Here is a 23,283-nt window from a genome sequence, read left to right on the forward strand (position 1 = left end):
GCGAGTATCTTCATAATTTAGTGTACCTCTATATGTATATATAATATTATTAAGCCTTTTACTATCTGCTATAAAGTAAGTATCAATTATTAAAATAATTAATTTCAAATAGGTATTGATGTTCCAGAGTTTACTTTCTGCATAACAACAAATTCACAAAATTCGCGCTCATTTCGTATAATAGTAGTATATATTGATTAGTTTTGATGAATTGATTAGTGGTTCAGATTTTATATTATCTATGACATGCTTGTAATTATAACTAGCGACATCTGGTGTCAAGTAACTCTTCGTATTTAACAGAGCCATCTATTGCGTAATAGGATTGTTTCAAGGTCACATGGAAATGTCATAGACAATTTTATTAAAAAAAAAAAACAATTTAATAAAATTTTGGTCCACTAAAAATATAGAATCACAATATATCAAATAACTATTCACCAAGGAAAATGTTAGTATCAAATATTTTATTTTAAGATATACAAATATTTGATCACTGATCACATTCATGATCATTTGATAAGACAATTTTAAAAATAAACACGTCAGTTCTATCAATTTGTCAAAATTCGTTGTGTCATGTCATGCTAATATTTTTGTAGCGGTGAGCAATCGAAAAATTACCAAAAAAATAGCAAACTGAGTGCGTACAGTTTAAATTGGACCTGAAAAAGTGGAATAGGGATATCCAAAATGCATTGGTACGGCGGAAGTATGGCCGAGGCGGTCACACTTTCGAAACAGAAAAATGCTATTTTCGTGGTTTTTGTAGAAGGTAACGTACATTTAGCAAGTAATTACTTAATTTTGGTTTCGCTTAATTTAAATATTTTAAACAAGGCATCATAAAATTAAACCTAATAATAAAGAGGAGTGCAATAGTGCAATTCGTCATAAGAAAGATGGCTTATAAGAATATCGTCATTATTTGTTTAGTTTTATACAAATTATATTAATCTTGTAGAATATCCATATCCCATAAGTGCTTAAAAGTCTTAGAATTTATTAAAGAAATTATTTACAAAAATATTTCCTGTATATAATATTTAACCAACATTATCTCTATTAAATTAAAAATTTCCTGTTTACTTAATTTGTAATTTTATTGAAGAAATATATATGCTCACTATTCGAATTCATTTAAAATTCTTGTTTACTCTTCAATAGTTACACCTTGTAAATCTTTAACTGATTTTGTAATATTTGGTATATATATATATATACATATATAAATACAACAAAAGAGGAGTTATATTTAGTATTTGCTTATTTTAATATGCTAATATTATAATCTCTAGTTGGACTTGCAAATTACCATTTAGTGTTAGAAAGTCCATTTATTGTTAAAGACTGTATAACAATATACTATATCCTGCCTGCCTACCTGCAAATTTAAGCCCATAAAGTAGCTGTAAACGAAGTTTCAATAAGTAACATCAATATAATTCCTAGATGGGTTCATAAGCCCATGTAAATTGTAAAATTTAGATACCTAAAAACAATTGCATAAAATATTATTAAACAATTAAATCAAAAATAAACGTTGCAACATTGATAAAGTTCAAAGTTAAAATTTCTAAATACTTTTGATAGCAAGCGTCTTATCCAGATATCATCCTGTTTGCCGATAAGAATAGAACACTTTCATTTGTCCTATAAGTTTATTAATTACTATTATACTTATTATTGTCTAATTGGTTCTCTGTGCAATAAGATTTATTTGAGTAATTATCACTCCGGAAAATCCTTTCTCTTGCACTTTATCTAATTACCAGGACATGACATGAGAAAAGCTTTTAGACATGTCTGTTCATGTGATCTCAGCCCATATTATATCAATGAATGAAAATATTCTTTATTAAAATGGGCTCATAAAAGCACATTTAAATAATCATGTTTGTGTCAAATCAATGTAAAGCTATCACCATTTTGTAAAATAGATTCTACCAAGAAGAACTCGCAAGAAACTTAAGGTAGTTTTTTAGTGAAAAAAAAACTGTAAAATTGTAAATGCCTTTAGATTATAATTTTGCGAGATTGTAACCTGTAGAAAGATTGTGAACTTTGAGTCAAATTACAATGATATATATAATATTTCGATAGTATTTAATTAGTCCGTTACGTTGGAGTTTTTATAATTTAACTTAAATTCGCTTTGATTTATAATAATCTAACAGCAGTTATAATTTTTAAACTATATATACAATTGTTGGTTAACACAACTTGACTGATTGAAGTCATATTTACATTATGTATTTGTTTTTATTTTAATAGGTTTGCAGCGATGCAAAGATCCGTTACACACTAGATGACGCTGCAGTCAAGCTATTAATTAGTTTATATCGTGATTCATATTCAGAATAAATTTGGGCTTAGTGCCAAAACTGAAAATCTATCTGGGTTTGATAGATTTTCATAGTTTTTGTTTCGTATTTCATTTTCATAGTGCTTTAATTTAAGTGAAACCTCTTTAGAGGCATCACTAGTTTAAAATTTAATATAGCAACACACTACAATAGCAGGCTAAATCTAGATTTTAATGAGTAACTGGCAGACCTGGCCATTTCAAATTGAATGATAACGTTTTGCCAAAAATATCAATATATTAAGGGATTTTTGCTTGATTTGTGTTCAAAAAGCTAACTGAACCTGCGGCTTTCTGTTGCGAAATTTATAAAACTGCCATCCCCAATTTTACCTCTCGAGTGGTGAATTGTAAAGGTAGCCTATGTCCTTCCAGGTTATTCAAACTACTCTATATGAAATTTCATCTAAATCGGTTCAGCTGTGTAAGCGTGAAGAGGTAACAAACAGAGTTACTTTCGCGTCTATAATATTAGTGTAGATCTTTATCAAATGTGATTAGCGTATTATAGCATTGAAAAATAATGGTTTTTAAACAATGCCGTCATTAACTCGCCCTAATTAATTTTAATAAATGTAAATTAATACCCAGATATATGTTTTTCAGGTGACAATGATCTCTCCAAGGAGCTGGCCTCGACGATAGATGACAGTGTAGTTTTAAAACGCCTCGGTGACCCAAATAATTTCCTCGCTGTGAAACTTAAAAGCGGATCGGAGAACTACACATTCTTCGCTCAAATTTGTATCCTTTATAAATGTCCTCGTTGATCGAACGGCTGGTGTAAAAGGAGGTTGTTGATGCGGACTCTGGGTTCAAATCTCGGACCAACTTAAATCAGGCCTTAAATCTCGGAATCAGGCCTCAAAAAATATTTAAAGTTTTGAGCCTGAATAGGCTTTTTCAATCATGTTATCCATTGGAGCTATGAAAGTATTTGCGCACGTGATCACTACAAGATCTATCAGAATTTTAGCCGTAAAAATTATCCTTGGGACAATCATTTTCATTCACGATATCATCAATATGAGATAGATTAACTAAAATTCTTCCTCCTTGATAACAATATCATAACTCTACCATCAAATAATTGATGAGGGTTTCATAATTGATATCCTTAACTCCATATCAGACCAGTTTGTACCGGTTCCATCACTATTCTTCATCGGAAGGAATGGTACCCCATTAGAAGTTGTGTGTGCTGGAATTGAACCGCAGAATTTAGCAACTAGAATTGATCGTATTCTACAAGAACACAGTAAGTGATCACACACACACACAATTTCTATCAGACCTATAAACCAACATACCATTAAACAGGAACACACAAATAGTAGTAATAGTTTTATCATTTGGCTATATATGATTATATCCTCCTGGCTGATAACTGATTATTATTAATATACCCACAAAAACAAGCGGTACACGTTGTCACAGATTCTCCTACCTATAAAACTATAAGGCCCTGATGGCTTACCTCTACAGGCTTCCTTTGCCTTGAGTGTGGATCAGGGTCCTGAGAACCCAATCAGCGCTAGCCCCCAAATGGATCTCCACAAACAACTAATTGTCTTTAACACCTAATTGTTTTTACAAAACTAAGGCACCAGTTGACCAATGCTGATCTTCTATTTGTTGCCTAGAAGAGATTGCTTTGTAGCGATAAAATAAAGTATAAACTTATATTTTTATTATCATTTCCAGGGAAGGATCAGACAAGTTCTCCAGTTCAACCGTCAACATCAACGAGTGATATCAAAGATCAGACAGCGAACTTCCTGCAGTCTGAAGCGAGTGTCACCAAAGCTCAAGCTTCACCGAACCCAGAACCAGTTAATACTGATTCAGATGTACCTAAAACTAGTCCAGAGGCTTCACTGAGTGGTCAAAATGTGATACCAAAGAATCCAGAATCACTCAAAACCGCCCCTTCGAATAACGAACCGGGTAATTATTTGTTTTGTATAAAGGTCTTCAAGGAGTTTTATTATTTGATACATAAATTATATGTATTATAAATGCGAAAATAATTGTGTCTGTCTGTCTGTTGCTGTTTCACGGTCAAACCACTGAGCCGAATTTGATGTAATTTGGAGTGAAGCAAACTTGAACTCCGAGGAAGGATATATGCTACTTTTTATACCTTACGAATAATCCTTAAAACGCGAAGCCTCAACTAACCAATGTTATATACATATATAGCTAATTCCAATGAAAGTAGGAAAAAAGATAAACAACCCTTAAATTTACATATTTCATGCGATTTGCTAATGACTCAGCTATATTGTGCACTACTAAGAGTTTATTATTAATATATGTTTATTTTTAACACAATACTATTGAACTTAACTATTTATTTCCACTTAAATTTAAAGTCGTTCGAAATGCCATTTTTTCGCAAATCCATTGTCAAGATGAATCAAGCTCTCGACCATTGATCTCGCGTCAATTCGCTGTCAAATGTTGTTTATTTGGCTTTTCTCCACTTGGTTGGAATAGAGTATTATCAATCCTTATTTTCCTCGGTCAAGCATGTGAGCCGAGTGAACTTCGCCAGACCAAGAGCTAGAACTAGAGCTTATAGCCTAAGCACTATCTTTCAGAAATATCTGGCCCAGCAGCGAAGATAGCGAAGACAGAGCACAACGAAGCGACCAAGTCTGGTGTGGAGTACGAAGTGGTCTGCGAGGGAGATGTCTGCATCAGACGTCCTAAGACCGACCAGGCTGGACCCAGCAGCAGCAGTCTGCCAGCGAATGAGGTATGTGATGCTTGTATTACAGTAGTATTTGTGGTTATACTTCTGTCTGGGTAGGTACCACCCACTCGTCAAATATTTTGCCATTACAATACTTAGTTTTATTGTGTTCTGATTTGAAGGGTGAGTGAGCCAGTGTAACTACAGACACAATGTACATAACATCTTAGTTCCCAAGGTTTGTGGCGTATTAGCGATGTGAGGAGTGGTTAATATATCAAACAGTGCTAATGGCTATGGGCGGTGGTGACCACTTAACATCAGGTGGGCCATTTGTCCGTACGCCTATTACATAAAATAAAAATGTATATTGTCCTGAGGAAAATATCACAAGGCCGTATGCTACAGATCTCAGCTACATTGTACACTACAAACAGTTCTTAATTTTTAATAAAACGCTATAACCACGTAACTACTTACTTCCAAAGTTTCGATAACAGCTTCGTCGACGTTCAAAACGGTATTTTGTCCTCAAATCATAGTGAATATCATAGATTATTCAAGCTCTCGACCGATGATGTCTCGTCAATTTTTTATGTTATTTTGGTTTAGTAATTTTTTTTTCATTACCAAAAAAAACACTCCATTTATTAGAATCAATATTTATTTTTAAATTATTAATATTGGAACTGTGCTTAGTCTAAATGATTAGAGCATGTTGATTTTTGTATCAATATAAGAAAAAGACCCGCTGAGTTTCTTTCGCCGGTTCTTCTCAGATCAGGGTGTATCCTTTTCCGAACCGGTGGTAGTGTTTAATTTGACTATCAATAAGTAAGTGTAATGCTTCCATATTACACAAGGAATTTCAGTTTGAGTTTGTATTTAATAAAAAATAATAATTCTTTAATGAAATTCATATAATATATTTCAGGAACCAGCACCAGCTGAAATCGTTACCAGCGTACTAGAGAAGATGGAAAAGGTTAAGGACTTGATAGAAATTAGGAAGAGGGAGAAGGCTGATAAAGAAAAGGAGGCAAGTGATATCTCTGACAAGATTTCCTTGAATAATTCTCATTTATATTATCTTTACTCGAGTAGGCTCTTAAATACTCTTTCAAATTGTCATTTTAGAAGATTTTATTTGATATAATGGTGCCAACTGTCCGGAAGGTAGATTCCAACAAGAAGAACCGGCAAGGAAATCAGTAGTTACTTTTTTCTAATAACTAAATTTTACAAAGATAATTTATTTAATGAAATACTTTTTATTTATGTTGGTAATCAATGAATGCTAACTCGACCCCTTTTTATCTAATATAAAATATTTAATAGCAACCCGAAGCTTAGGAATTGTGTTGCACTCTACTATTCCTCGGGGAGAGTGTATAGTTGGTACTGCTTCTAAACTCTCCTTGGTGGTTGGGCTCTGTGCTAGGTTAACTCATGAAATATTACCGCTAAACAACAGTATTCAGTATTGTTGTGTTCCGGTTTGAAGGGTGATGAACCAGGGTAACTACAGGCGCAAGGGATATAGCATCTTAGTTCCCGAGGTTGGTGGGGCATTGGCTGTGTAAGGAATGGTTATTATTTCATATAACAACATTGTCTATCGGCGGTGGTGACCACTTAACATAATAAATTTCCCACTGCTGGGCTAAAGCCTCCTCTCCCTTTGAGGAGAAGGTTTAAGAGCATATTCCACCACGCTGCTCCAATGCGGGTTGGCGGAATACACATGTGGCAGAATTTCGTTGAAATTAGACACATGCAGGTTTCCTCACGATGTTTTCCTTCACCGCCGAGCACGAAATGAATTATAAACACAAATTAAGCACATGAAATTTCAGTGGTGCCTGCCTGGGCTTGAATCCGAAATCATCGATTGAGATGCACGCGTTCTAACCACTGGACCATCTCCACCGCTTACCTATATCACAAATAAAGAACTCTCCGCACAAGATTCGCACAAAAGAGATTCTAATGAGAGTTCACAACTTAACTGCTTATATCACAATATAAACAAGTTTATCTAATATTAATAGTGGCTGTATGCATTTTTATATATATATTTTTTAATTTATAATGCAGTTGGAGAAAGAGAAAGAATTAGAAAGAAGGACAACGGGACAAGGAGTTGCTGAATTGAAGAGGTGGCAAGCGGAGCAGGAGTTGAAACAGATTCAGGTATAATAAGGAATGTTTAGTGTACATGGTGGCAGGCGGGTCTGGGTACCTGGGTAAGTAGTAGTCAGTATTGTTGTGGTGGTGTTTGAGTGAGCCAGTGTAATTTACAGGCATAACATCTTAGTTTCTAAGGTTGGTGGCGATGTAAGGACTGGTTAATATCTCTTACAGCGTCATTGTCTTTGGACGGTGGTGACTAGTTAGCATCAGGTGGCCCATTTGCCCGTCGGCCTTTCTATATTATAAATATATATATATATATATATCCTGATTATAATGGAACAAATTTCATAAGCTAGTTTTAGACCCCAGGATAGATCAACCCCACTACGTATATAATGTATCCACGTTTTGTATTTCAGGAAGAGAGAAAACGTGAGAAAATGGAAAATAATTTGGCGAGGCAACGAATCCTGGAGCAAATAGCGCAAGACCGCGCCGAGCGGAGAGCGCGCGAGCAGCCGCCGCCGCCGCCCGCGCCGCCCGCGCCGCCCGCCAGCCGCACCGGTCCGATGTCACCTAGCACCCATCATTTAGTTTTCGGATAATTATTTAGAATATCGGTAGTACTATCGATAGTATCGATATCTCTCCGTGAGCAGTACTATTGGTAGCAGCGATACTATTGGTACTATCGATAGTTATGGACTATCGATAGTTTAGGTTAAAAGTGATCTTTTTTGCAATACTATCATTATATTGCTCATCATGTATTGCCCATGGGCAGCTATCGATACTATTGACACGTGACAGTTCTATTGATAGACTATCGATACTATCGATACCATCTTAACTATCGATAGTTTCACAGCAGAATGGAGTCATAGTTTGGATTTAAGGACAAAGGAAGCGAATCATAGCCAATAAGTAACCGAGATTAGGCATTATAGGTAGAAACGAAAAATGGGTGCACCTAGTCGCACAGATTTAACTAGGTCATCCCATCTCTGACTTACAATCCCAAATTCGAGTTGCATATCGATACATAAGATCATTTATTTACAATTTTGTTTACGTTTAATCGCTTTTTTTTTATTAGTTACACAAATTTGTAATTTTTTTGAATTATATTATGATATCTTCCCTGCATACTTTCACAGATCTAGAAATGTCAAGTTACTAACGTGAACGGTGAACAATACATTGTATGACAGTGTGTGCCATTCCCCTAAAATTATAATCGTTCCCAGCGGTGGGCGACACGTCGGGGCGCGCCCGCGTGCAGTTCAAGCTGCCGGACGGCGGCGCGCACACGGCGCACTTCGACGCCTCCGACACGCTCGCCGACCTGACGCGCTACGTGGCCGACAACCTGCACGTGAGTTCGCTCGCCCACCGGGACACCGGCCGTGTCGTTTATTTATTTTCTCAGTGCAGCCGGATCTTAAAATCGATAATGTATATTACTTTTAATAATAAATATATGTCTTAAAATACCGGACGTATCACAGCTGTCGGCGTCGTCGTTCTCGCTATGGACGGCGTTCCCGCGGCGCGAGCTGACGGCGGGCGACGCCAGCCTGCGCGCGCTGCAGCTCGCGCCCTCCGCCGCGCTGCTCGTGCTGCCGCGCGGGGCCGCCGCGCTCGCGCCCGCGCCGCCGCCGCGCCCGCTCGCCGCGCTGCTCGGTGAGCCGCCGACTGCATGCTGACACCACACTACGCGCACCGACGACAATACACTACGTACACCGACGACAATACACTACGTACACCGACGACAATACACTACGCGCACCCACGACAATGCACTAAGTACACCGACGACAATACACTACGCGCACCCACGACAATACACTACGCGCACCCACGACAATACACTACGCGCACCCACGACAATACACTATGCGCACCCACGACAATTCACTACGCGCACCCACGACAATGCACTACGTACACCGACGACAATACACTACGCGCACCCACGACAATACACTACGCGCACCCACGACAATGCACTACGTACACCGGCGACAATACACGACGCACATACATACATACTTATCCATTAAAAAATTATTACATTAATATCAAAATTATGCAGTGATTATATTCTACATGACACTAAAATCGACGCCTCGTGCGCTACACTCAATACTAACTCACGACTCTCTACTCAATATGCACGTAGCTGTTATTTAATCAATATATAATATACAAATGAATTATGATTAAATTATTATAGAAAAAAAATATAACAATACACGTTTGTACTTCCGAAATACCCAAAGTCTTAAAGATAACGATTTGTTCTAGCATTCATCACCCAGATTTTCACATCGCTGGTCATCGACCCCACTTACCAGATATACAACTGGGTCCACAGCCGCTTCTTCGCCGCACCCCCTACCAATCCCACGGAGCCCACTAGTCCTAACAGGCCCACGAGCCCGACCACGCCCCCTAATCCTACCAGTCCAACCAATCCGTCCGCCCTCCCGGGCTTGAGGCGAAGGGGCAACATCCACAGGCTAACAGGCGACAGGTCTGGTGATGATGAAAATAACACCTGGAACGGTAACTCGACGCAGCAAATGTAATATTAATGGTAAGTATCTCTGTCGGTCTGTTACGCTTTCACTACTGAACCGAATTTGAAGAAATTTGGTATTTAACAAGTTTGTCTCAAAAAAAGGCACAAATATGGCTTTTTTATGCTCAACACCGAACGATTGATCCCTGAATGATAATGTAACGAATGAAATGTCTTTGTGGTAGGGCTTTGTGCAAGCCCGTCTGGGTAGGTACCACCCAGTCATCAGATATACTACCGCCAAATAACAGTACTCTGTATTGTTGTGTTCCGGTTAGAAGGGTGAGTGAGCCAGTGTAATAACATGCACAGGGAGCATAACATCTTAGTTCCCAAGGTTGGTGGCACATAGGTGATGTAAGGAATGGTTAATATTTCTTACAGCGCCTTCGTCTATGGGCGATGGTGACCACTTACCATCAGGTGGCCTAAATGCTCGTACGCCGACCAATGCCATACAAAAAAAATTAACCAGACACAACGCACATTTTTAAAAACATGGAGAGAGGAAGAACAATTGTAGCCAACCGTAACATAACAAAAAAAAATAATTAAACAATAGTACCAACAACATTAATATAATTTGTGTTACCATATTAACTATCCATGCTGCTAAGGTTTAAAAGTGGCACCGGTAACCGAGAAGCTATCTGGAAACCGGCTGTCTTGGTATGGGCATGTTATGCGGAGGAATGAGGACCATGTTGTGAGAAAGGTTTTGAGTATGGATGTGGATGGATATAGAGGTAGGGGACGACCCAAGAAACGATGGATGGATTGTGTGAAAGACGATATGGTTAGAAAGAATGTTACTTGTGAGATGACGTCTGATAGAGAAGTATGGAAGAAGAAGACATGCTGCGCCGACCCCAAGTAAAATTGGGATAAGGGCAGGAGGATGATGATGTGTTGCCATATTAATCTAACACTAAAACGCGAGTAAAACCGCGGGCGACGACCAATTTTAAATACTTCATTAATTCAAATGATATACTTAAATTCAGCTTTTAATATCTATGAGCGATGGTGACCATCATGGTGATGGTAATTACCATCGGTTGATTCATTTGCCTCACAACAAAAACTATACTACCCGATCCTACGACCGCCTCCCCCCTTCCCCCTACAAGGATTGATATTCATCAAATAAATGACAAATATTACTTTTTTCAGGTAATCCAGTGCTGCCATTAAAAATGATTTAATGTACCAATAAAAAAAAAAAGATAGATAATCACATATGTTCGTTAAATATCGCTAGACAATTAAAAATATATGCTGTAAAATTAATTAATAAATATAATATAATCTCTGTAATTAAAATATATATAGAAAGACTAAATTAATGTTGCCTTCTATATAAACAATAATTTATCGACTTGAATTTTTGATCATATTTTTTTTATCTATATAGTATTTAAAAAAAAAAAAGGTTGTTATAAAAACGCTTGTTATGGCAATAAATAGTTTATTTCCTATCTGAATTTTTTTTACAGGCAATTGTATATTTTATAAGTCTTTGTTGTTATAATATATATATATTTTAATTGATTTATGTGAAATTACAGCATTTATTTAAGTATTTTGTTCGCTCCAGGTTTAATAGTTTAGGTTTTAATTTTGACGTATTTATGGAAAAATATAGTAATTCGTACGGAGTTGGTTTCATTTTAATTAACCTTATTTCCCCCCATCCTTAAATTAGTTATAAGTACACACCTTATTTGAAAACATACCTAACATTTTTAAACTTACCTGGTGGGTTTTTTACCATAAGTTACTATTGAGAGATTGCCTATTCAAATCGTTGAAAATAATGTTACGTACACACATACGTTATATGATTTATATATAAACAATGGCTGTTTTAGTGTAGCATCGCCATTAGCAAATCATAAGATTTGTTTATCTTTTTTCCTACTTCCATTGGAACACTAATAGTTCTAATGTCATCATTTTAGTTCCGCACCTAAAGAAGGCAATCTGCTCTTTGATGTAGTGTTTGCTGAAATCATTTACATTTTTATTATGGCTATTTTTATGGGTAATTTAATTTACACTGATATGTGGATTTTTTTTTAAGCAAACAACATATTTTTCATCATAATTATTTAACAAAAACTTTGGCAAATATCAATCCTCATTGCATTTAAGGATTTTTTCAACAGATTCGTTTAAAAATAGACAAAACTTTTGTACAGTATTTATTGTTTAAATAACTGATAAATGTTTGGCTCACAATCCCTTTAAATCAAATGAAATCAAATCAAAATATACTTTATTACAGGTAGACTTTTGAATCGTCATTTACAAAATAAATATTAAGTGAAGCTACCACCGGTTCGGAATGTAGATTCGAGAAGAACCAGCAAGAAACTCAGTAGTTACTCTTTTTCAACATCTAAAAATACAGTCATGTGAGTTAAATACAAAACAAAAAGTCTCGTGATAACGGCTTAAGAGCTCTTAAGAGTATTGTGAAGTGCTGATACGTGGAGTAGGTACATCATTTCGAATATGCTGTCGGCATATGTATGTGTAAAAACAAATGCAACTCTAGCAGAAGAACTATTTTTCCTTTTTGATATATTATTTCGAGTGATAAAGTTTTCACCTGAACTGAGACAATTTTGGTCTCATTGAATTTAGTAGAATTTATCTGGGTTTTTACGTTTTTCCATATTGGTCATTCAGTTTAGTTTGAGAAAATTTTGAAGTCATAGATTTAGTTTTTCATTATATCCACAACACTTCCAGACATAATGGTAGTTAGACTAAGTAAGATTAAAAACGTTATCGATTTTTGTATGAAAAGTTATAGTGTCACAATTCTCTTAAACTGTATAGTTTACAAATAAACTCAAATTAATAACTTGTAATATTTTATTTGACAATATCTAAATGATCTAATATCCTTAACCAAAACTATCTAAAACAATCGGATAATCCGAAATAATTTCGTATCCGTAACCGTATCTGAAACGCGTAAAATATTATAAAAGATTCGAAGCAGGGAGGTAAAATCAGATAAAACAAAATCAAGCCATCTTCAATTACTTTTATTGAAATAAAACAAAAAGTAACTTGGATAAAACAGACAATAACATATACTGTGAATGATAATAAGAAATTGATCACTTTGATAAAATCAGTGATAATAATTGTATGTGCACCAGAAGTAAGGATAAGCTTCCGACTCCGCAAAGTCAATAAATCATTCTTGGGGCAAGGTATCCGTTTCTATAATAAAATTCCGCAGACATTTTTACCTTTGCCGTTTCATAAATTCAAATCATTTGTATAAAATACATTGGTAAAGTTGGCATATTATTCGATACAAGATTATATAGATGATAAAAGAGTGTGGAGTTGATACTTGTTGACTTCCAGGCAGAATATATTACATACATATACAATAGTATTGAATCAAAATTAGCTTCGTCGAAGTGTCCTTTGCTTTATGATTTCTGCCGATATTTAGGCAATCTATTAATTAATTTCTTAAAATAATTTTCGTCTTGTTCCATTCCCTTTTTATTAATTGCTCATTCAATCAGCTCGTGGGTGAACGATTCTTCACCCTCCTGTCGAGTTCATCCCAAACGAGTTCTATTGGCGAAAGATCAGGTGACTGCGATGGACATTGCATAATTTTTCTTCTAAAAGTTCAGGCACAGCTTAGACGAACGTTTGGCGTCATTATCTTGTTGAAATGTGAATTCAGGACCAATGAGATTCAGACCACAGAGTATGACTAAAGCCCTGAAGATTTTTCGAATTTGTTCAGTTTTCCGGTTATCCTCACAAGATTTCCGGGTTTATTGTTTCCATAACACCCCCAAACCATCACATTACTCCCTATCCTATCCCTGCTGTATAGTAGTGTGAACTGAATAAAAAGCTTGTAAGATTCCATCAGCTTCTTAAACTCTCCTTAAGGTGTATGCAAAATGTAAAGGTCATAAACACCCTCGAACCTTTAGGTTTGCGTCGAGAGATAGTCGAGAGATAGTGCTGGGCGTTGTCTATCGACTTTTTTTTTTTTTTATTGCCCGGGAGGGCAAATGACTCTGCTCCACCTGATGGTAAGTGGTAGTAGAGTCCAAACGCGACGACGGCTAGTGCAGTTGGGAAAGGTGATCTGCTCTAGCCGCCCCCGCCTTGCCGGCCCGCTAGATGCCTCTTCACGCCTCGCTTGAAGGAACCCAGGTCATAAGAGGAGGGGAATACGTGCGCTGGTAAAGAATTCCATGTTTTGGAAGTGCGACAAAGAAAAGAGTTGCCAAATTTCTTTGTACGCGATGGAATTGATGTCACAGTTAGGCGGTGACATCGAGAACCAGCACGCGTGGACTTGTGAAGGAAAGGGGAAGCAGGAATAAGGGAGAATAGTTCCTCTGAGCACTCGCCGTGACACATTCGATAGAAAGCGCTGAGTGCCGCTATCTCTCGACGCAATTGTAAAGGCTCGAGGGTGTTGGTGACCTTTACATCGCCAATAATGCGAACCGCACGTCGCTGCAACCGATCCAAGGCCTCCAGTAGGTACTTAGCGGAGCCATCCCAGAGGTGCGAGCAATATTCAACGCAGGACCGTACCTGTGTTTTATACAGCAGGAGCAGTTGAGCAGGCGTGAAAAAACGCCGCACCTTGTTCAGGACTCCGAGTTTACGTGAGGCTGTTTTTATAACAGCCTCGATGTGATCCTTTGGATTGAGGTCGCACCGAACGTCGATTCCCAGTATGGCGACTTTGCTATGTATCTCCAGCGTGGTGCCACAGAGGGAAGGAGGAGGGGAAAATGGTGACTTTTTCGCTGTGAGAGCGCACACCTGTGTTTTCTTGGCGTTAAACTCAACAAGATTGTCAGAGCCCCATTTGGCGATGAGTCCTAACGTCCTATCGAGCTCAACAACAAGATCCCTCCGTCTCTCCTCAGTTTCCGCCCGTCCAGCCGCTGCGCGTCCGTGGTATCCCCCGTGCACTGTACTGTCATCTGCATAGCAATGTATGTTCCCGAGAGAGAGCATATCATTGATATGCAGAAGAAAGAGCGTGGGGGATATCACAGACCCCTGGGGGACTCCAGCATTCACTACATGGGATTTTGAAGCGCAACCATCAACTAGAACGCGAAGGCTGCGCTTGTGTAGGAAGCTAGCAATCCAGGTGCAGAGCTGAACCGGCAGACCGTATGCCGGCAGCTTGGAGAGAAGACTTCTGTGCCAGACTCTGTCGAAAGCCTTGGAGATATCGAGGCTGACGGCCAACGACTCTCCACGCTTATCGATAGCTTCACCCCAGAGGTGTGTTACGTACGCTAGAAGATCACCTGTGGACCGTTTTGGTCGAAATCCGTACTGACGATCATTAATTAGACAGTGATCTTCTAGGTAATGGATCAGTTGGTTGTTTAAGATCCGTTCCATCACCTTACAAAGAACTGAGGTGATAGCTATTGGCCGATAATTTGCCGGGTCAGATCGATCCCCTTTTTTGGGAACCGCTTGCACATTAGCTTCTCTCCAAGAATCCGGCACACATCCTGTAGAAAGAGACAGCTGGAACAGGCGTGTTAACACAGGAGACAGCTCCGCTGCACACTTCATCAGCACTATGGCTGGTATTCCATCGGGACCGCTAGCTTTCCGCACATCAAGTGATTGTAGCTCTGCACGTACATCACGTTGCCTGATTTTGATGTCAGGCATCGTGTAGCCACATGAAGGAATTGTTGGTGGCAGCGCACTACAATCATTGATTACGGAATTATCCGCAAAGAGTTTTGCCAGAAGATCAGCTTTCTCCTGCGGACTGTGAGCTAGCGATCCGTCCGGATACCTGAGCGGTGGCAGCGAAGGTTGACAGAAATTGCTTTGCACAGATTTGGTCAGACGCCAGAAGCTACGGGAGCCTCTAGGATGTGAAATAAGGTCATGGCCAAACCGCGCAATGCGCTGTGCATCCGCTCTTGTGTATGCCTTCCTACAAGACTTGGAAGTTTTATTGTAGGTTGCTTTCAGTGAGTCGATGTTAGATGCCCCACTAACGCAGCCATTGATCCACGCGCGATATGCCGCCTGCTTAGAAGACACAGCATCGGCACATTCGCGAGTGAACCAACGGTTACGCGTACCCTTACTGGCGAGGTCTGAGTTAGGAATGTAGTATTCCATCCCCAACAGGATCTCACCAGCAATAGCAGCGGCGCTAGCTGTCGGGTCATTCTCACTGAAACAACGCTCCTTCCAAGGGACTGACGCATAGTAATCGCGCAAACCGTCCCAATCTGCCGACTTATAGTGCCAAATGCGACGTTTGCTTACCGTTGGTGGCGGCAGCTTGGCCTGTGGCACTTTGGTAGATATCAGGCAGTGATCCGAAGAACCAAGTGGAGCCCGAACCTCAACCTGATATTCCACCGGGTGGCTAGTCAGCAGAAGGTCCAGTAGGGAAGGCGCTTGCCCGTCAATGTCTGGGATCCTGGTGGGCTGATCAACCAACTGGGTCAAGTCTTGCGTGAGAGCGAAAGCATGGGCAGTCCTTCCCGCATGGTCAGTTTTGGAGGACTTCAACCATGATTCATGGTGAGCGTTAAAGTCCCCCAAAAACACCAGTTCCGCGTTAGGAAACTGCTCTTGCGCAGCATCTGCCACCCGACTAAGATGGTCAAATAGTCGGCTTGTCTCCAAGTCACCATTGTGGGATCTGTAGAGTCACACGTAGACCCGACTCTGACGAACCAAGTCCACACGTACCACCAACAGGGAGAAGGAAGGGTCCTCCAAGCAGCGCAGACGGTGACAACAAACATCCGTCCTGACGAACAAGCATACTCCGGCTTTCGCTTTGAAGGATTCTTCAAGCATGTAGCCGGGATAATTAAGGTAGCTGGTATCGACAGGACGGAGTATTTGAGTCTCCGTCAGAAACAACATTGCTGGCCGTGCTGTCTCGAGATGGTGGTGGACAGCATTGAGGTTAGCGTGGAGTCCACGGATGTTAACGAACTCAACCTCAAACAGCGTGGGAATGGTGGGGGTGTGCACCGCTGTACGACCGTCATTTCTTTTATGCACTGTCATGGATAGGGGGAAAAAAGAGGAAGAGACGTGAAGCGAGCGATGCGTTGCCACGATAAGGACGGTCAAAGTGTGGAGCTGTGTTTCCCCAATAAGTTGCCAGAAGAGAAAATAAACTGACCCGCCGGGCGGAAGGGCCCCCGAACCCTCCCGGTAGTGGCCGCCGGGACCCCACCGTCCGGTCACCAACCGGCACGACGGTCCACACCGGGATTATGCGTGGCCTGGTGGGGCAGCCTCGCGAGCTGGTTAGGAACGCTTGGGCCCCTGTACTCTGCCACGGGCGGCCAGCGGAACAACCGTTTCTACGGGTCTCCCTGACCGGCGGGTCAATACACTTTCCTCCAGCATTGGTTCAACAGCAACATCCACCGGACCAACACTTATCGCGGCAATGCGCGCTCGGGCACTGGCTGTACGCCGACTGATCTCGAAACGCGGCTGCAAGCAGCCACTTCACGAGTGTTTCACCATGCGTACGGTGGTAACAAGCCAGGCGGATGATTGACATCCTACCACCAGATGAGCAGATGGTCGCTCAGATGTCCCTTAGTCGCCTCTTACGACACCCATGGGAGAGAGAGGGGCAGTGAATTGTATTCTTACTCCGTCACTGCACGGATAAAACTGTATTACGGTGAGTGCTCTGAGGACTATTCTCTCTATTTCCTGCTTCCCCTTGCCTTCACAAGTCTACGCATGCTGGCTCGCGATGCCAACGCCTAACGAAGAAATTCGGAACTCTTTTCTTTGCACCCAACAAAAATAGAATTCTCAACCAACACACGGTTTCCCCTCCTCTCATAATCTCCATATCATAATTTCCATCAAATGAGACGTGAAGCCGTATCTTGCGGGCCAGTATGGCGAGTTCGACTAGTGCAATTAATTCTCCTGTACTGTACCCGCCGTCTTCGCATTTCGACTCCATTAAAACTTACCACCAGGTGGAGTACAAAAACTCATGACTTGCGAATAGTCACTATTTAAAAAAAAAATAGATATTTGTAAAGATTTACAGGCATTCGTAAGTGAAAATAAAATAAGTAATTAACATAGATCCGTATTTTTTTGCTGTTTAAAGTGAAATAGTGCTTGTCGACGTTTGCTTTCACCGAACTAAATAGAATTGAGTCACGCCGGTGGAGTTATGATGGATTAAGATATAATGGCGCATCCACACATGCCCTCATTAAAGCAAATTAAATTATTTACCATGTTTTTTATTTTTATTTGGTGGAGCTCGATATTATCTACGAATGTCTTGTTCACGAGACTAATAAAAATAAAAAAGATGGTAAATATCCCGTTTTAAATACTAATAGTAACTTTACAAGCGTTTTTGAAATATCAATTGGCTTTTAAATAACCAGATTTAACATGTGGTTAGTTTTCGTGAATATTGTTCTTCAAACAGTCGTGCGTTGGAATCCGATCTTCAATGCAAGTATCTCTATGCGAAAAGTTTTATTTTATTGAAGGATATAATTTATTTTTATTTACTGGGCCGAGATGGCCCAGTGGTTAGAACGGTTGCATCTTATCCCATGATTTCGGGTTCAAACCCAGGCAAGCACCACTGAATTTTCATGTGCTTAATTTGTGTTTATAATTCATCTCGTGCTCGGCGGTGAAGGAAAATATCTTGAGGAAACCTGCATGTGTCCAATTTCAACAAAATTCTGCCACATGTGTATTCCACCCGAATTGGAGCAGGTGGAATATGCTCCAAACCTTCTCCTCGAAGGGAGAGGAGACCTTAGCCCAGCAGTGGAAAATTTACAGGCTGCTAATGTAAAATGTAAATATAATTTATTTTTATTTGATTATGTGCCGATACTATTTTTAAAAAAATTTAATTGATTTAAGGTTACCATTTTCTGTTGTGACTGGGCAGTATCATTATCTGTTCTATTTTCAAGCGGAAGCCAGGGGTTTTAAATCTAGTATTATTAGTAGGATATGAACAATTTTTTTTTAAATCTAGTATTAATAGGATGTGTAATACACATAAAAATAATGGAAAATATTCTATAAAATCGAATACTTAAATAAATAAATAAATTTTTAAATAATTGCCCAAGGGGTCAGGATCGATCCTGCGACTTTAAATGATTATTATTATTGTCTACAGGCTCTAGAACTAATGGATTACATCAATAGCGGATTAATACCATCAGAGGCCAGAGGTGGCAAAGCTGGATGAGGCAGTTTTCTCTCACACAAATATTTTTTTTTATTGCTCCGTATACAGTGTATCATTGACTTATTCCTTTAAATTAATTTCTGTACACAGACACCAAGCCAATAATTCCACAGTATTGCTATAATTAATGTCGCTAATAGCTTCCGTCGGTTATAAAAATAAGTATATTTTTCTTATTAATAATAATAAATTATTGTTTCTTTGCACTCTTTGAGTTCCTAAACAATTCATCCAATTGTGTTCAAACTTTCGCGTATTGTACTGAGTTCAGTATTGACTATGTAAATAAGAATCTAATTATATATAAGGAAATCGAGAAGCAAATTTAAAAATATATAAGCATTAAAGTACAATTGCTTTTAAACAATATCAATTTCACTCTCGTCTGAAGTGAGTTAACAGTGACAAACGCGGGCACGTTACATTCGCGAACTCATTTGAAGCATCAAAAGTCAAGTCAAAGTCAAAAAACTTTATTAAATATTGTGTTACACTTGCTTATTGAGACAAAAATTTACTACCGGGTCGGAAATTAACACCTCGGACTTAAGAAGTTAAGACAACGGTTCCGTCGAAAAAACTCAGCGGGATTTTTTTTAAACGTAATTTTTTACAATTAATGTTTTCATATAATAACAATAAATATATTTTCGTTTTTTGAAACAGCGTGGAGGCGATCATCTCATTACCAAGGTGTGCAACCAACTAAGAAGTTATAGCTAAATGTACGAGCCGAGATGGCCCAGTGGTTAGAATGTAACGCACCACTGAATTTTCATGTGCTTAATTTGTGTTTATAATTCATCTCGTTGTCGGCGGTGAAAAAACATCGTGAGAAAACCTGCATGTGTCTAATTTCAACGAAATTCTGCCACATGTGTATCCACCAAACCATTGGTGCCGGAGCAGCGTGGTGGAATATACTCCAAACCTTCTCCTCAAAGGGAGAGGGGGCTTTAGCCCAGCTGTGGGAGATTTGCAGGCTGATAATGTAAACAAAAGATAACGATTCTTTTAAATTTTACAATCGAATATTTTTGAACGTTTTCTGCTGTCCTGCTGTAAAAACTTATCTAACAACTCTTAACGAATCTCTTGCTTATAGATTGCACGAATAGCCCTCTTCTGCAGTACAGAAGATATTAATTAGAGCCGCTGAAAACGTATAGATGACTTATACAGAAAGAGAATTCAGTCACAAAACCATATTCGCTTTACGGCTTTCCTACACATGGCAGTATAACTGCCAAATTCCAGACTCCTTCAAGCATTAATTCACAGATATAACCAATAATTTTTCACTCCAGCTTGAACCCAGAACTTTGGGACATGCCTTATAAACTAGCCACTAGGCCAACGAGACAGAACATATCATAACAGTTTAAAGTCAGTAAAGCGTGAAACTTCCTACACGTAACTTTCACTGATTACGACTAATAATACAAGTGTTGCACGAAACGTGTATAATGTGTTAAGGATAAAAGCGAATTTGTTGATGTATAACAATTTTAAATTACTTATTATGCCCTATTTTTTTTAAATTTATATTTATATTATTAGGCTGAAAAATGTGTTATCATTGCCCATAGATATTGGCGCTATTTTATTTTATTTTCATTAGAACAACCAACAGTAGACACAATAACAAATCAAAAAAAAAAAAAAATTTCAAAATTATCAAGGCAAACGTTCTACTACTTACAGTCTCACCATGCATTATCATATTACACAATGTAATTATTAAAAATATAAATTGAACATAAGCATAAAAATTAAAAATAAGAAACATAATACATTTTTTTAAACTATTATATAATAACTAATAATTAATAAAACCAATAAGACAAACCATATTATTAGAGACATTACATTTTTCATGTAAAATCTTAAAGAACAGAAAGCCTCAATCTCGTACGATTAATTTAGAAAATTTGCACTAAAATTCGATATTAATATTAACCACTCCTTACATCGCCAATACGCCACTAACTTTGGCAACTAAGATGTTACATCTCTGGTAGCTCCCTGGTAGCTGGTAGCTACACTAGCTCACTCATTATTCAAACCGGATAACAATAACACTAAAGTATTACTCCTCGGTGTCAGAATATCTGAGTCTTATAAACTTGTATCTTTATTTTTTTGTAATAGATTCAGTGATTAATTTTTGACATTTATGACATTTATGAGTATTCTATTATATCTGTGTAATTGATTTCTTTAATTAAAAACTTACTGAATTTATCGATCGTTCAAATTTAAAATCGTTTGAATATACGCCCACTTATCTTGAATAATCCTGATATTGCCTGTAATATTATTGCCAATAATATGTCTATAAACTTATTTAAATACCCGTATAGTATACATATTGCAATTTATTAAGTTTGTTAATTTTTTTTTAATACTTTCACGTTACTCTTTTAATTTTTTTCATATGAACACACTTATTGTGTGTCGATGTTCAAAAAAAAACATTATGTAAATTAATTTTATTTTGAAAATAAATATGTTTCAAAATCAACAAGACTACTTCTTTTGTGTTGTAACGTTATTAAGTATTCGCATCCGTTGCAGTAACGGTGCAAATATAGTTCAATGACCTTTTCGGTTCAACGAGTTAGTTATTGAAAGGTATCGACTTAGAGGTTATTTAATATAATTGCTTACCGTTTGCGTAAAGACCGTTAGGTAAATTTTAATTATTTTTTATATACTGAAGTATTTTGGTCACTATCATCAATGAGATTAAACTGAGCAAGACTGCACATGTGTAAACGTAAACAAAGGTGCGCGATAAACATGGTGTTGGATTCAATACTTTTTTTACATTATAAGAGGCAAACGAGCAGGAGGTTCACCTCATAGAAAGTGATTACCACATGGACATCTGCAACGCCAGGGGGGTTGCAGGTGTGTTGCCGGCTTTTAAGGAATAAGTACGCTCTTTTCTTGAAGGTTCCCAAGTCGTATCGGTTCGGAAAAACCGCCGGCGAAAGCTGGTTGCATCATTAAGCCTCGATTCATAATTTGTATATAAATATAATGACTCATTCAAAGCAGATAATTTGTGATTTTCTAAATGCGACAGTAACCCTGTTTGTCTGTCTGTCTCTCACGGACAAACCACTGAAATTTAAGAAATTTGGTATGAAATAAATTTAAACTGCAAGGAAGGACGTGGGATTTTTATGCCTAACATCTTGTTACCAGCCCCTAAACGCTAACGAAGTCGTCGGCAATAACTACTATAATATTATTCCTAAGAGTCCATAATGAGCTGAGATGATAGAAAAAATTAACATACAGCACTAGAAATCTTTAAAAAATTTTTTAGTTAGATTTCTCCGACATTTTGTAAAACTCGAACAAAGACAACAAATTTTAAAATTCAAAACCGTCCTTTACAAATCGAATATGTATATATTCTAATTTCTGTAAAGGAAAATCACTTTCGAATTTTCTAAGACGTTTTTTTTAAACTGTTCACTCAAACGTACGTTATTTTGTCTATTGATTTAAATTATCTGTGACGTTACGGAGCGTGCATAGATAAAAAACGAAAGTTTTCTGTTGTCGCCACAGATTAGTAGGTCAGAAAGTGACATCAAGTATTATAGCATTTTTAGCATAACGGTATTTAATGCCTTTCTTAAAAATATAATGTGTGACTCAAATTTAATTGACATAATTAAATTAAATCTTTGTTTATATTATTATAATGACTGAATTCTCAAGTCATTAAAAGCAGTTTCTTAGCTCGTGGAGAACAAAATAAATTAAAACGTTCTCGAATCAGCCGGAAATTTGATCGATACAATTTTTTTTAATGAAAAACCTTCAGAAAGGCACCCCTCAAGGGGGTAAAGGGGTTATGTAGGATTCCTAGCCACTGAAACCACTGCGATGTTCGTCCACGGCACGGCACACGATCTTACCCCAACTCGCCTTACAATCAAGTCAAGATGTCAGTACTTAGAAGTTAGAACTTAGAACAAAAATAATCTTGCGGGTTCAAACACGGGCTAAGTGCTAAATTTTCATATACGTTTAATTTGTGTTAATAATTCATTTCGTGATCGGTGTATAAAAACATCGCGAGCAAACGTGCATTTGGATATAAATAAGTCTGCCTCATGTATCAACCCGCATTTGAACAGCTTTTCGAAATGGGCACGAAATCCTTATCCTCAATAATAATAAAAGGC

General features: G+C 38.0%; 1 protein-coding gene across 1 annotated transcript; it reads left to right on the forward strand.

Annotated features, from left to right (window-relative positions):
• Positions 1–568: 568 nt before the first annotated feature.
• LOC125074144 (UBX domain-containing protein 4) lies at positions 569–11,271 on the forward strand. The gene is made up of 12 exons (XM_047685370.1): positions 569–775; positions 2,972–3,109; positions 3,498–3,623; positions 4,070–4,312; positions 4,969–5,126; positions 5,998–6,102; positions 7,161–7,256; positions 7,619–7,763; positions 8,447–8,574; positions 8,708–8,882; positions 9,510–9,801; positions 10,960–11,271. The coding sequence occupies exons 1-11, from the start codon at positions 694–696 to the stop codon at positions 9,791–9,793; spliced, it is 1,680 nt and encodes a 559-aa protein (XP_047541326.1). The 5' UTR covers positions 569–693; the 3' UTR covers positions 9,794–9,801; positions 10,960–11,271.
• The last annotated feature ends 12,012 nt before the right edge of the window (positions 11,272–23,283 follow it).

The sequence above is a fragment of the Vanessa atalanta genome, chromosome 27, assembly GCF_905147765.1.
Source record: "Vanessa atalanta chromosome 27, ilVanAtal1.2, whole genome shotgun sequence".
NCBI lineage: Eukaryota > Metazoa > Arthropoda > Insecta > Lepidoptera > Nymphalidae > Vanessa > Vanessa atalanta.